General features: G+C 42.5%; 1 protein-coding gene across 1 annotated transcript; it reads right to left on the bottom strand.

Annotated features, from left to right (window-relative positions):
* Nucleotides 1-996: 996 nt before the first annotated feature.
* Nucleotides 997-12,122, bottom strand: dnajb4 (DnaJ heat shock protein family (Hsp40) member B4). Its single transcript, XM_043698702.1, has 3 exons — nucleotides 11,734-12,122; nucleotides 9,627-10,207; nucleotides 997-2,188 (listed from the first exon to the last, which is right to left on the bottom strand). The coding sequence occupies exons 1-3, from the start codon at nucleotides 11,942-11,944 to the stop codon at nucleotides 1,955-1,957; spliced, it is 1,026 nt and encodes a 341-aa protein (XP_043554637.1). The 5' UTR covers nucleotides 11,945-12,122; the 3' UTR covers nucleotides 997-1,954.
* Between the last annotated feature and the right edge of the window lie 377 nt (nucleotides 12,123-12,499).

The raw sequence follows: 12,499 nt of genomic DNA, 5'->3' as shown, positions 1-12,499 counted from the left end.
CTGGAAGAGCACAGCAGTTCAAGCAGCATCCAAGGAGCTTCGAAATCGATGTTTCGGGCAAAAGCCCTTCCTTTATTCCTGATGAAGGGCTTTTGCCCGAAACGTCGATTTCAAACCTCCTTGGATGCTGCCTGAACTGCTGTACTCTTCCAGCACCACTAATCCAGAATCCTTCCAGTTACAGCTGTGAGTACTATCTACAAGAACTGCGACCAACAAAGATCCTCAGGCAGCACCATCCAAATTCGCAACCTCTGCCACCTAGAAGGACCAGGGCAGCAGATATGTGGGAACACCACTGCCTGCAGATTCCCCTCTAAACCACTCACCATCCTGGCATGGAAATGTCACTGTTCTTTCACTGTCACTGGGTCAAAATTCTGGCATTCTCTCCTTAACGGCATTGTGGGTGTATCTACAACCTAAAGACTGTAGCAGTTCAAGAAGGAAGACAATTAGGGGTGACATTAAATGTTGGCAGAGCCAACAATGCCCACATATCATGAAGGAAAAATAAAAAGCCTGGTCATTATCTATTGCTGTGTCTAAAATGGCTGCTGTGTGTGTAGCTATGGATTTACTTCATAAGTTCTTTATTGGTTGTGAAGCACTTTGAGACAGTCTGAGGGTGTGAAGGTGTGATCATAATGCAAACTCTTTCTTTCTTAACTATTTTTCCTTGAAAGAATGAAATCTAATTTTCACACTGTCCTCTTATTTCAGTAAAAATGTAACTTTCCCATTTGCATCCACAGTTATTTGCAACCTGCTAAGTAGATTGCACTATTGACCTTTAATAAACTTAAGCTCATCCAAAAGTCTGTCCTGTAATGCTCATTAAATTCTGTCCGCTCGTCATTCCTGACCTTACTGACGTGCATTAACCTTCAGTTCAGCAAAGTCTACATTTAATATCTTGAGAAACAGAATGAAAACCATTGTCTAACATCACTGGACAACACACTAACAAAAACAGACAAGACACTGGATGTCAGGTGTTAACTTTGTTCATGTATTTATCATTTTAACAAAATAAAAGCATTATTGTTCAAACAGTACATTTTATCATACAAGGAGCAAAAACATTTTGATTTTAGATTTTAATAAATACTGTTACTTTTGTTTGACCACTTCTGTTACTGTCTTTGTGAAGCTACAAATAAAATTGGATGTGAGCCAGTACCCTGACGTTGCTCCAATGCAGTTAATCACCCCAAATAGCTACCTCCTCTTCCAACATAACTATAACAACAGTACTTCATTCTAATGCTTCGTCACTCAGTGATCCTTGCAAACACCATCCACATTGGGATGGGGAATAAAGAAAATCAATTACAACACTGGACATTGTTCACAGTTCGAGTGGGCATCACAGAAAGATTTTACATGTCCACCAAATGCACACAAGAGAATCTCAGTGGAGTTCAAAATAACAATGAATTAATTTAACAGTGCATAGACACAGACAGTCAAATTGCATGATGCTGAACTTCTTAAAGTTTGTGCGATATTTATAAATGAGTGTTAATCTGGTGAAAACACACTTTTTGGTGAACATCGCAAACTGCAATCTGAACCCAGGCTATTTCTACTTTGAGCTAGTCCTCAAGTGTAAGCTTTGAACCAGCCTCTGAGTATCAATTTCCTCTTTTGCCAAGAATACGAATTGCTGTTTGTTGGGCAGCATTTTATATTTACACGAGAGGAAAGAAAACAATTTGCTAAATAAAAAAAGTACAAAAGGTCAACGACTGCCCTGAAAAGGATATGGTAAAAAGCTTCGGTCTCTGCTTTAAGAACCACGGCAAAAGATTATTGCTGTTTGAGAGACCTCCCAAAACATGCATTGATATTTCTTCCCAGAACACGCACATGGCCCAAGCACAACACTGCAAAGCAGTTAGTTCACTATATACAGTGGAGTGACACTTCTGCTGAAGTCCAGTCCTGACATTTACGATGTGGGTAAATGTCTTTTCAGCACTTCTTTGGACGATGTGGATATAAAGTCTGGGAAAATTACTTCAAATTCCACAATCAGGTCACCTCGGCGGTCTGGGTTTTTAGGGAATGGTAATCCTCTGCCGCTTATCCTCTTCCTTGATCCTGGTTTGATCACGTCCTGAGTTGCTAGTGGGATCGATCTGCCTTCCATGGTTGGCACATGTACTACACAACCACATAAAGCCTGGAATGACAAAAGGGAAATGTAATTAGTTGAAAGAATACTGATGGTGCTGTGACATTGTTTGTAGAATCCACACCGTGTGGAAGCAGGCCATTCGGCCCATAGAGTCCACACTGATCCTCCAAAGAGCATCCCACCCAGACCCACCTCCCTACCCTATTCCTGTAACCCTGTATTTCCCCCATGGCTAACCCAATCAACCTGCACATGCTTGGACGCTATGCGCAAGTTAGCTTGGTCAACCCACCTAACCTTCAATCTTTGGATTGTGGGAATAAACCGGAGCAAACCCACGCAGACACAGGGAGAATGTGCAAACTCCACACAGTCACCAGATGGTGGAATTGAACCTAGGTCACTGCTGCTGGGAGGCAGCAGTGCTAACCACTGAGCTACCATGCCACTATTGTAGCTTTACCTTATTTGATTAATTTTCCTCGGAGGGGCAGCCACATTAGATCTCATGTGTGCCCAGTCTTCATACTGAACCCAGATGGTGACGTGAGGGTATTATTGAACTAGTAACCCAGATACCCAGGTTAGTACCCTAGGTTCAAATCCCAACACCACTATTAAAGTAGCTCCAACCCACAGCAAAATTGTTTATCCTTAACTGCCTACTGAGATGGCCTAACAAGCCTTAAATAAAACCTTCCAACCTCTACCACTTAGCAGGACAAGGGCAGTAAATACACTGGAGCACTAATTATGCTCCATGCCAAATGCCACTCTGACTTGGAACAATCCCACCTTGCCATTCCTTTTACACATAGCAAGATCCCAGAAAGAACAATGAGATGAGTGACTGACTGGCTGAAAGACCTTTTCCATGGGGGTTGATTGAGTATGTTAGCTTAAATACTTTTGGAAATCCAATGCCACGATCAAAGGCTTCAGTTTCATGACACATAAAAAAAAAGCACCTCTAACAGTGCAGCACTCCATCATTACTGCAGTATGTCAGCTTGGTTCCCCTGTGGGGAAAGTGGCAATAAAAAGGAAAGGAAAGAGGTAATTATTGTGAGAAAGTCAGTCAGTTTAATAAAGTACACTAACAGAAGGTTTAATACTGCAGTGAACCAAAGACAGAAACACAGGAGCAGAAGTTGGCCATTTAGCCTTTTGGTCCTGCTCCACCATTCCAGATCGTGGCTGATCATCTATCTCAATGTCATTTTCCCGTGCTCTCCTCACACCTCTGAATGTCATTGGTATGTAGAAATTCATCAATCAATCGCGGTCTTAAACATACTCAACAAATGAGCTTCCACAACCCTCTGGTTTATAATTATGATTGTTAAACCAATAATTCTGACAATGTTGTTAATTTGTAAAAGTGACTGTCATTAATGTAGCAATTGGACGTCAGGTGTTTCCAATGCTCAAAGTGAGACCAAAATAGATGACATTAGGTAAGTTAATGTCAAAGTGGTTTTAAAATTGAATCAAGTGCACGGACTGTCCACTGTCAAAATGTTTGAATTTCTTAATGTCATGAGAGAAATATATGCACACCATGTACCCAGGCACAGTCACAGCTCTATCCCGAACAGGAGGCTTACATTGCAGCTGGATGGCACCCAAGCCATTTCAAGTGGCAACTGTTGTACAAAAGAGTTAGTACCCAAAAAGGGACATCAGAAGACAAGTTTCAACCATTAGGATGTAAAGAACTGTTACTGGAAGGAGCTAATCAGAGTTGCGCAGGGTTCTCCTTATACTACTCAGTACTTTTAAATTGGCCATGACTGTCTCATCTTAGATAATAACTAGCTACGAAGTAATGAAACCTCTACTGTTAACTAAGACAGAACCTAGCCTCTGCCTAACACTTATGTATGCCTCCTTTCCCACATGGTCTCGGTATTTTTTACTATTACCAGCAAGAGGCATTAACGGCAGTGAATCTACACAAGATATCCCTGATGGTTTCCACAAATATAGGCAGCATGGGTGCACAACATTTCCAGGTAACGACAATAAGAAGTTTCATTTCAATAGTTCCGTTAACTTGGCAAAATTTCCTAAATAATTCACAGAAGTGTCATCATGTAAAATTGTCAGTGAGCCATTGGAGGACGCAATGGGAAATGTGACCAAATTGTTTGGTCAAAGAGGTCGGCTTTAAGATGCATCTTAAACAGATGGTGGGAGGGATGAAGAGAACATTCCAGAGCTACCTATTATCTATGTTCTAATAAGTAAGACATTACAGCTAAGCCTGATCCTGTTTTGCCTAAGCTGCACATGAACACACAAAAGTTTAGATGTAGTGTGGCTGATTACATACACTGAATAATTACAAGGTGTTTTCATTTCCTTTGCTGAGGTCAGGAGTGCTGAGGTCAGTGTGGCATCTCAGCTGAGATCAGTTAGTTCAGTCAGTCAGAGAACTGGATCTTGGAGACTTTCACCCTCAATAACTTTCAGTTGCTTCCCAGGTTATTAACAGGAGAATGAGAGAATTGTAATGGAGTTTTAAAATCTGACTCAATTCCAGCCTTTTCCATATTTTGGGGCAAAGGTCTTTGGACAACTTGGTATTACATTACTGAAACTTTCTTTAAACCTTTATTTTGAAAGCATTCATAAAGGACACAAGAATTAATGTTAGTAATTGAACTTAATCAAACTTAAATTTGTAATTAAACTTGCTGTTCATTGTGCAGTACTTGTCATATTGCCAAAAAGAAGACATTTTGTGTGAACTTTTTGCCTTGCATTCATTAGGACAGTTTGCAAGAATATCAATTCAAGGAGATTTACAAGCATGAGAGGAGAGTGCTGATTGGTTGGCAAACATACTCTGATTGGTTGGGTGTTCACCTTTAAGAAAGCACCTTTAACGCTGACTGACTGCCAGGCTTGATTTAAATTTTCAACTAGGCAAGTTGACTTTGCGTGTTCACGTCATTGTCAGTGAATGAACCAGCCAATGTTCAAATTGGAACAGACACCACTCCCAATACACACGGTGTGCCCAATTGATAATCCTAACTTGATTTGTCAGCGTAATTCCTCGCATATTCAGGCCTATCCAGCAAATTGTAATTGTCCAATTGCCAAATCACATCTTATAGTGGGTAATATGTTGAGAGTTTTGCAAGTGCAGGCCAATTGGGTACAATCAGTACTTTGCTTGTTGGATGTGATCCACCAGTTGTTCAGACATATGGTCCACATATGTGGCATCACATTGGCGTCAAAATTGACATACAACATTGCTCATTTGTGATAAGCATTTTGGCTTGATGACAACATTCTATTCGTGGTGAACGTCATTTGTGCTGCACGTACAGCTTAAAACAGCTGTTCACCTGTTGCTCAAACATTTGACATGACCTATCCTTTCATGGTAATTGGGAGATGGACTGGGCACTTTTCAGGACCTTAGGGCCGTTCATGAATTTGCACAGTCTACAGTAAGAAATGATTTGATCAGGACTGCTGTTGTCCACCATGATGATTTTGACATGTTCTATATCCACACTAAGTCTGCATGGTGAACAATTCAACCCTATTTCAGAATTTGCCTGAAAAAAAGACTCCTTTTACGACACATGGAACCGTAGAAATGTCGATGTATCTACAGGCAGTCATCAAGAGCTCTCTGGCCAGTTTCTCAATTTGGACATTGAGAAAAGGGAGCTTATTCAGCCACACCACTTCAAACGTGAATTTGAGTGCAGCATTAGGCCTGTTAAAACTTGCAAAGGAATTCTTAATCTAACTGCTGATTCAAATACAGCAGATGTACATCACCTACGTATCAGAAATATGCAAGGGGTAGATGGTTAGGTATCATTCCAACAAGGTTACATTTCTCATGGAACCCAACAAGGATACTTGCAAAGAGTAAGCCAAGTAGGGATTCCATGGCAACACCATGGGCATCCCTGATGGCATACATGATGTTGTTGAAACTGATTGATTGCATGATTTGCTATGTTCATCATTTCGTGAATCAACATTCACTGAACCTATGGTGAGTCTAAATCCCCATGACACATTGCTGAGGATCAGATGCCTATGGCTTTGACATATGGTACATTGCTGAATCAGCTAACAATGTCAAATGAACATGAGTATTGCTAGCTATATGCAAGTCCCATATGGTTTTCACAAATTTAGATTAGATTCCCTACAGTGTGGAAACAGGACCTTTGGCCCAACAACTCCACACCGACCCTCCGAAAAGTAACCCACCCCCCTCTGACCAATGCACCTAACAACTATAGACAATTTAGCATGGCCAATTCACCTGACCTGCACATCTTTGGAATGTGGGAGGAAACCGGAGCACCCGGAGGAACCTCACACAGACATGGGGAGAATATGCAAACTCCACACAGGCAGTTGCCCACGCTGGAATCGAACCTGGGACCCTGGCACTGTGAGGCAGCAGTGCTAACCACTCAGCCACCATGCCGCCCTAAATGTGAAGGAATTCTTCATCAAGACTGATTATAGCAATTTGCCCAACCATTTAGCCAATTCCTGTCTGCAGAGCCAGTCACAGATAAGGTGGAAAGGAATATCAACTTTACTTAAACTTCTAAGAGGATAGTTAGCTTCTTAGTCACAAATATTTCAATCACAGTCAAAGATCTGCGAGCAGAGTTTTTGCACATGCATTTCCAGTGCAGAACTACAGATCCTCACTTGATCAGTAAAGGTTCTGGCAAATCTTTTTGTACCACATCGAAAGATCATACTTGTTTTTTAAAAAAGTATTTCACAGGATATTGATATTGCTAGCAAGGCCAGCATTTATTGCCTATCTCAAAACTTGTAATTAAAATGCTTACTGTGCTGCAAGAAACAGCTCCAAGCAAACAGAACTGGACAACTGTTGATGCTAATCAGTCCATAATGTCTGTAATATCTTTTAAGAACTATTCAATTAGCCATACGACCCCTGCACTTCAGCCCATACTCTGGAATTTTTCCCTGTCCAATTAACTTTGAAAAGCCACTCTTTTAGGCAATACAATACAGATCATAACATTGTGTTGTGTATAATAAATGTTCATCTTAATTACAGTCCTTTTTCAAATTACTGCAAAATCTGCATCTGCTAATTTCTGATCCTATAAGTGGAAACATTTTGCCCTATTTATTGATTTAAAACTTCTGAGAATTTAAAACCCCATCAAATCTATTCTTCACCTCTCTGCTCCCAGCAGAATAAACCCAGCTTCTCTTGTTCGTCCAAATCCCTCATCCCTTGTTGTCATTTCTATGAAGTTCCTTTGAATCCTTTCCAGGGTTTTCACATTCTTCCTAAAGCATGGTGCCCAGAATTGGGCACAATACTCCAGCTGAGGCTCAAGCATTCATTTATAAATGTTTTGGATAGTGTGCTTGCTTTGGCATTTTTTTTATATTGTCAACAATTCCACTGTGCCAATTATGCTCAGATTCTCATCCTTAGTAGGCATCCCCGATAAGATAGCTTTTCGTTGGGCTTAGCCAATTCCCTATGGTTTTCCGATTCTGATCATCATGGTGTACCATCCTGCACCCAAGTTTCCACTGCCCTCTTGAGAAGGCAAGATTCCCCCAATGTTATATATTTACTATAACATTGTAAGCACCTGGCTAGTAGATGGGGTACTTCCTTGGCATAAACATTGTCAAAACTCACAATAACAATGTGTGATTTTCCTGTTCAATATTTATCCATAAACTGACAACCATTAAAACAACAAAACTATCCGATCAAATTAGCTAACTAATTACAATGTTTAAAAGACATTTGGATAAGTACATGAATAGGAAAGCTTTAGGGGTACATGGGCCAGGAGCAGGTAGGTGGAATTATGCTTAGTTTGGGATTATAGTTGGCATGGACTGATTGGACCGAAGCGTCTGTTTGACTCAGTGTTGTCCCTGGGATCCTGCTATGAACCAATTGGCTGTCATGGTTCCTACATTACAGAAACGACATAAAAGGTGCTTCATTAGTCATAACATGCTAAGGACATCTGATAGTAGGCACTATAAAAAATGCATGTTCCCTCAGTCCTTGATCATTGTAAATTTATAACTCCCATTGTTGATATTGTAGCATTGCTCTCCGAGTGACACAGTCTGTTGCTGACCTTCTTTATTTTTCTGTCTTAATTTGAATGTTGGACAAATTTTACCTTATGTATTAATAGCATGAGAAAGCTGGGCAAAGGTTTATTCAGCATCAAGTCTGTTTTATTTCCTAGCACATGCATTGTTACTTGAACTGTAAATGTAACCTCTTCCCCAGATCTCTTACAATAATAGAACATTTCCAAATCTGAAAATCACATGTAGCAACATCCAAACTGCCAGTATATGACCAAGACAGGCAAAAATTTCTGAACAAAGCAGAAAATTGAAAAATTATTCCTGGTGTCCCTTCCTAATCCTGAAGATCATAAATGTCTTGATTACTACTCCAGTTCGTACAGCACAATTGGTCATATCAATCTCAGGATATTCTGGTCTCTATGACTCATTTATAGATGAGCTGTTCAGAGAAGGCCAGATATAAAAGCAGGTCTGCTGTGAGAAGGGTTATAACTACTGGTATGTCATAATAAAAAAAATTTCCAAAAATAAAATCAACTTGTATTCATTATTTATAGCTCCCTAAAACTGTCTGTTTTTGCGCCACTGAACATCACTCAGGAGAATTTTCAAATATAGGCCTTTGACTAACCAAGAGATGAATGGGAGAATTATCAACATGACTGGATACTTGCTTTTGGGTTCCAGTTTGGAGAGACAGCCTGTTCAATCCTCATAGTGTCCTCTAGCTGGTCACAGAGGGGCAAGGGGCACGAGTAGATGGCCAAGACCTTGATCATTTCTCACCAACAGGTTTTCATAAAAAGGCGCTGGAATTGTTGACAGGAACAACAAACTTTTCATTTACATATAGCTTATTAAAAAAAATTGGAACATTCCAAGGTGCTTCACAGCAGCATTCAGTCAAAACCTGACACCAAACCAGATAACTGTACAGGAGACCAAATGCTCAGTCAGAGGTGAAGAGGTTTAAGTAGTGAAGAGGTGGAGAGGTTTAACCTCAAAGCAGCTGAAGGCAGTGAAAATTGGGGATTCAAAAGAAGCCTGAGGTAATAGTTTACAAAAAAAATCAAAAGTTGACCAGATAGAGCCCTTGAGATAAAACGGTAGAGTTTCTATCTCCGAGACAGGAGACCCAAGTTCAAGACCCACCGAGTCCAGAGACATATAATAACATCCCTGAACAGGTTGATTAGAAAATGCAAAAGAGGCCAGAACTGGAGAAGCCAAGTAATCTCAGGGTTGAGAGAGAGGCCTTATTATAGGGATGGAGGAAATCATTTCTTATTTTAACCATTGTTTCATTTCCGTTTTCCTGTCTATTGGATAAACTAAGTACAAACTTAATAAAATGATCTAAAAGTAGACATACCTCCCTCAGGCTGACGCGGACATTGTAGATAATATTCGATCCATCTCTCTTAAAGTGGGAGTGAGGCTTGTCTTTGAGTACAAAAACCACATCTGCTGGGATAGTGTTTGGTGTTTCGTCCCCTTCTTTTGGGAATGTGATTTTGGTTCCCTCTTTCCAGCCCTTTTTAATTTCGATAGTCAGTATCTTGTCCTCCATCCTGATGGTCCTACCATCCGGGTTCAGCCGCTTCCTGGAGATCTTCATCCTCTTGGTAGAGCCATTAAAGATCTCCTCGAGGGACACCCGCAGCTCATGGATGATGGGCGGGTCTTGCCTGCGCCGCATCTGTCCCATCAGTCCTCCGCCATGCCTGTCCCTCGGGAAGCCATTCATGCTGAAGCCTGAAAACTGGGCAAAGGGGTCAGAGTCCACATCCATGCCCTCTTCCTGGTGTCCATTTGCCATCCTCCTGCCGAAGAACATCTCAAAAGGATTGGCACCCCCAAAGAATGCTGCAAAGGTGGCATGAGGGTCTCCATGGAAGGTGTAGCGGAATGTTCCTCCCTGTTCATCGGGACCACCAGCTCCTCCTTTCAGCCCTGGATGAGGAAAAGGGAGTACATTTACCAATTCTGAAGAGTTACAACAGACGTGTAAACATTTCTCTCTCCACAGATCTGCTGAGCGTCTCCAGCGTTCTCTGTGCTTGTTAAAGGTCACGTACTACCGGCCTGTGGCAAAACACACCCCCTGACACCCTCACTAACAAGAGGAAGTTAGCTTTGGAAGTCAATTGGAATTCTACTCACTGAGATCGATACAGCTTTAAATAACAGAGGAGCACTGGGAGATACAGGAAAAAGGGGGCTCCATGGGGCAGAGACCAATGACCCAACTGAATTGTGGGGCAAGATTGGTTGGAATAGTATAAAATGATATTTTGTTTTGTTTATCAAAGGCCAGAATTTGTCACCCATCCCCCAAATATCCTTGCACTGCATGGTTTGCTAGGCCATTTCAGAGTCAACACATTACTGTGGGTCTGGAGTCACATGTATACCATACCAGGTAAGGATGGTGTTGATACGAACTGGGTGGATGATGCCAAAAATCAATGATCTTTTAATTTGAATTTAAACTCCACCAATGGACATAGAGTCACAGAGATGTACAGCACGGAAACAGACCCTCCAGTCCAACTCGTCCATGCCAATCAGATATCCCAACCCAATCTATTCCCACCTGCCAGCACCTGGCCCATATCCCTCAATGCTGGCATTTGTATCCATGCCCCCCTCCTCCCTCCATGCCCCCCTCCCCCCAGACCAGTAGTCTGGGCGTCTGGATTTCTGGTCCAGTGAAACCATCATGAACACCAACATCTCTCCCATATTAGGATGTGGAAGAAAAGTGCAGGGTTGTGGGGAAAGAGTGGGAGAAAATAGATTCCTCTCCAAAAGAGCTCACTCATATTTGACAATAGAACAGCCCCCTTCAGTGCTACAGTATTCCTGAGAGTGGAGTTACAGATTGAAACAGTCAACTGAATAGCAGAGCACGCATGAAGAGCCCTAGGGACCCAGTCCATGCTGCAAAATCCATGGAGCTATTGAATATCCATTTCGTTCAAAGAAACGTTCTATTTAAAGTGCAGTACATTCAAAGACACACAGCCACCCACCCCGCACCCCATGAGTATTTGGATTTATGATCACTGCCACTCTGAAACTCTGACTTGCTGCCATTACATAGGAAGAGAAGGCCACTTAGCCCCTTCCAACCTGTTCTATCATTCACATTCTCCAGAGGTTGAGGGAATACCAGATCAGAAAACCCAGACTGGGCTTTTCAATGAAGTGGGAGGCAGGACAGAGACTGATCGCTTCGGAAAACGGCAGCGGTAAAGCTGTCCTTGATGGGGAGGCAAGTTCTTTCAGTGCCTGGATTGACAGCTTGCTGGGTGTGGGGGTGTATATGTAAACTCCGCGAGAAGGAAATAGCAAACGGGGTGGTGGAGGGGTGAGAATGCAGCAATAACTCATTCGTGTCAAGCCCTTCCACCTTCAGACTGGCCTCTCATTCCCCACACAGGGCGGTGGCTTTGGTTTTAATATTCCACACTCACCTTCCTCCCCAAACTGGTCATAGATCTCTCTCTTCTTGGGGTCACTCAGGACCTCGTAAGCTTCGGCCACTTCTTTGAACTTCTCCTCGGCGTTCGCGGCTTTATTCTTGTCCGGGTGCCATCTCAGGGCTTGTTTCCGATAAGCTTTCTTGATGTCTTCCTCGGAAGCTCCTTTCTGCAAGCCCAGGATGCTGTAATAGTCCTTGCCCATGGCTGCACAGGGAGGATGGTGGGGTTAGAGCTGGCTGTTTGTTGCACCCACACAGACACTGTAATGTTCAGGCAGCAGCAGCAGCAGCTCACTCTCTCTCTCTGTGTCACTGACTCGCTCACTGTCTGCAGCAGCCTCTATATAAAACCCATCCCCGCCTGGCTCCTGGGAAAACGCCAGCTCCTTCCAGAACATACAGCAACAACGTCATTTCCCCACCTCCCCACTGACGCAAACTTTTCGGCATTCCTTCCAAATTGCGTTTCTCCCCGAAAGAAGTGCTTAAAAGGTCAAATTATGCTCCTCTGGACCGTGTTTCCTTTTTGTTTGGGAAAAGGGCCGGGACGGGAACACAATGGGGTGTCTACAGAGGCCAGTTGTGACTGGGAGCTCCTGCAGGTTTCCTCACAGAGTGACCCTGGAGCTGTGGGAGATCCCCAGCCACAACTGGCCTGGGAGAGACCCGCTGTGGGACATTCATCTCTTTCCTGCTGTCTGGCATGTTCGTCAGGTAGACCTTTTCCAATCAACCTGTTCAGAGATGTTGTTACACTC

This window comes from Chiloscyllium plagiosum, chromosome 11 (genome assembly GCF_004010195.1).
Source record: "Chiloscyllium plagiosum isolate BGI_BamShark_2017 chromosome 11, ASM401019v2, whole genome shotgun sequence".
NCBI lineage: Eukaryota > Metazoa > Chordata > Chondrichthyes > Orectolobiformes > Hemiscylliidae > Chiloscyllium > Chiloscyllium plagiosum.
Note: the sequence above shows the minus strand (reverse complement) of the source record. Positions and strands in the feature narration are given on the sequence as shown.

Bases quoted from the DNA above. Each gene is read 5' to 3' on its own strand.
- dnajb4 (XM_043698702.1), bottom strand. From the start codon at position 11,944: ATGGGCAAGGACTATTACAGCATCCTGGGCTTGCAGAAAGGAGCTTCC. The intron at 10,208-11,733 runs GTGAGTGTGGAA...TTCCTCATCCAG, and splicing joins TGACCAGTTTGGGGAGGAAG to GGCTGAAAGGAGGAGCTGGT. The intron at 2,189-9,626 runs GTATGTCTACTT...TTGTCATTCCAG, and splicing joins TCCGCGTCAGCCTGAGGGAG to GCTTTATGTGGTTGTGTAGT.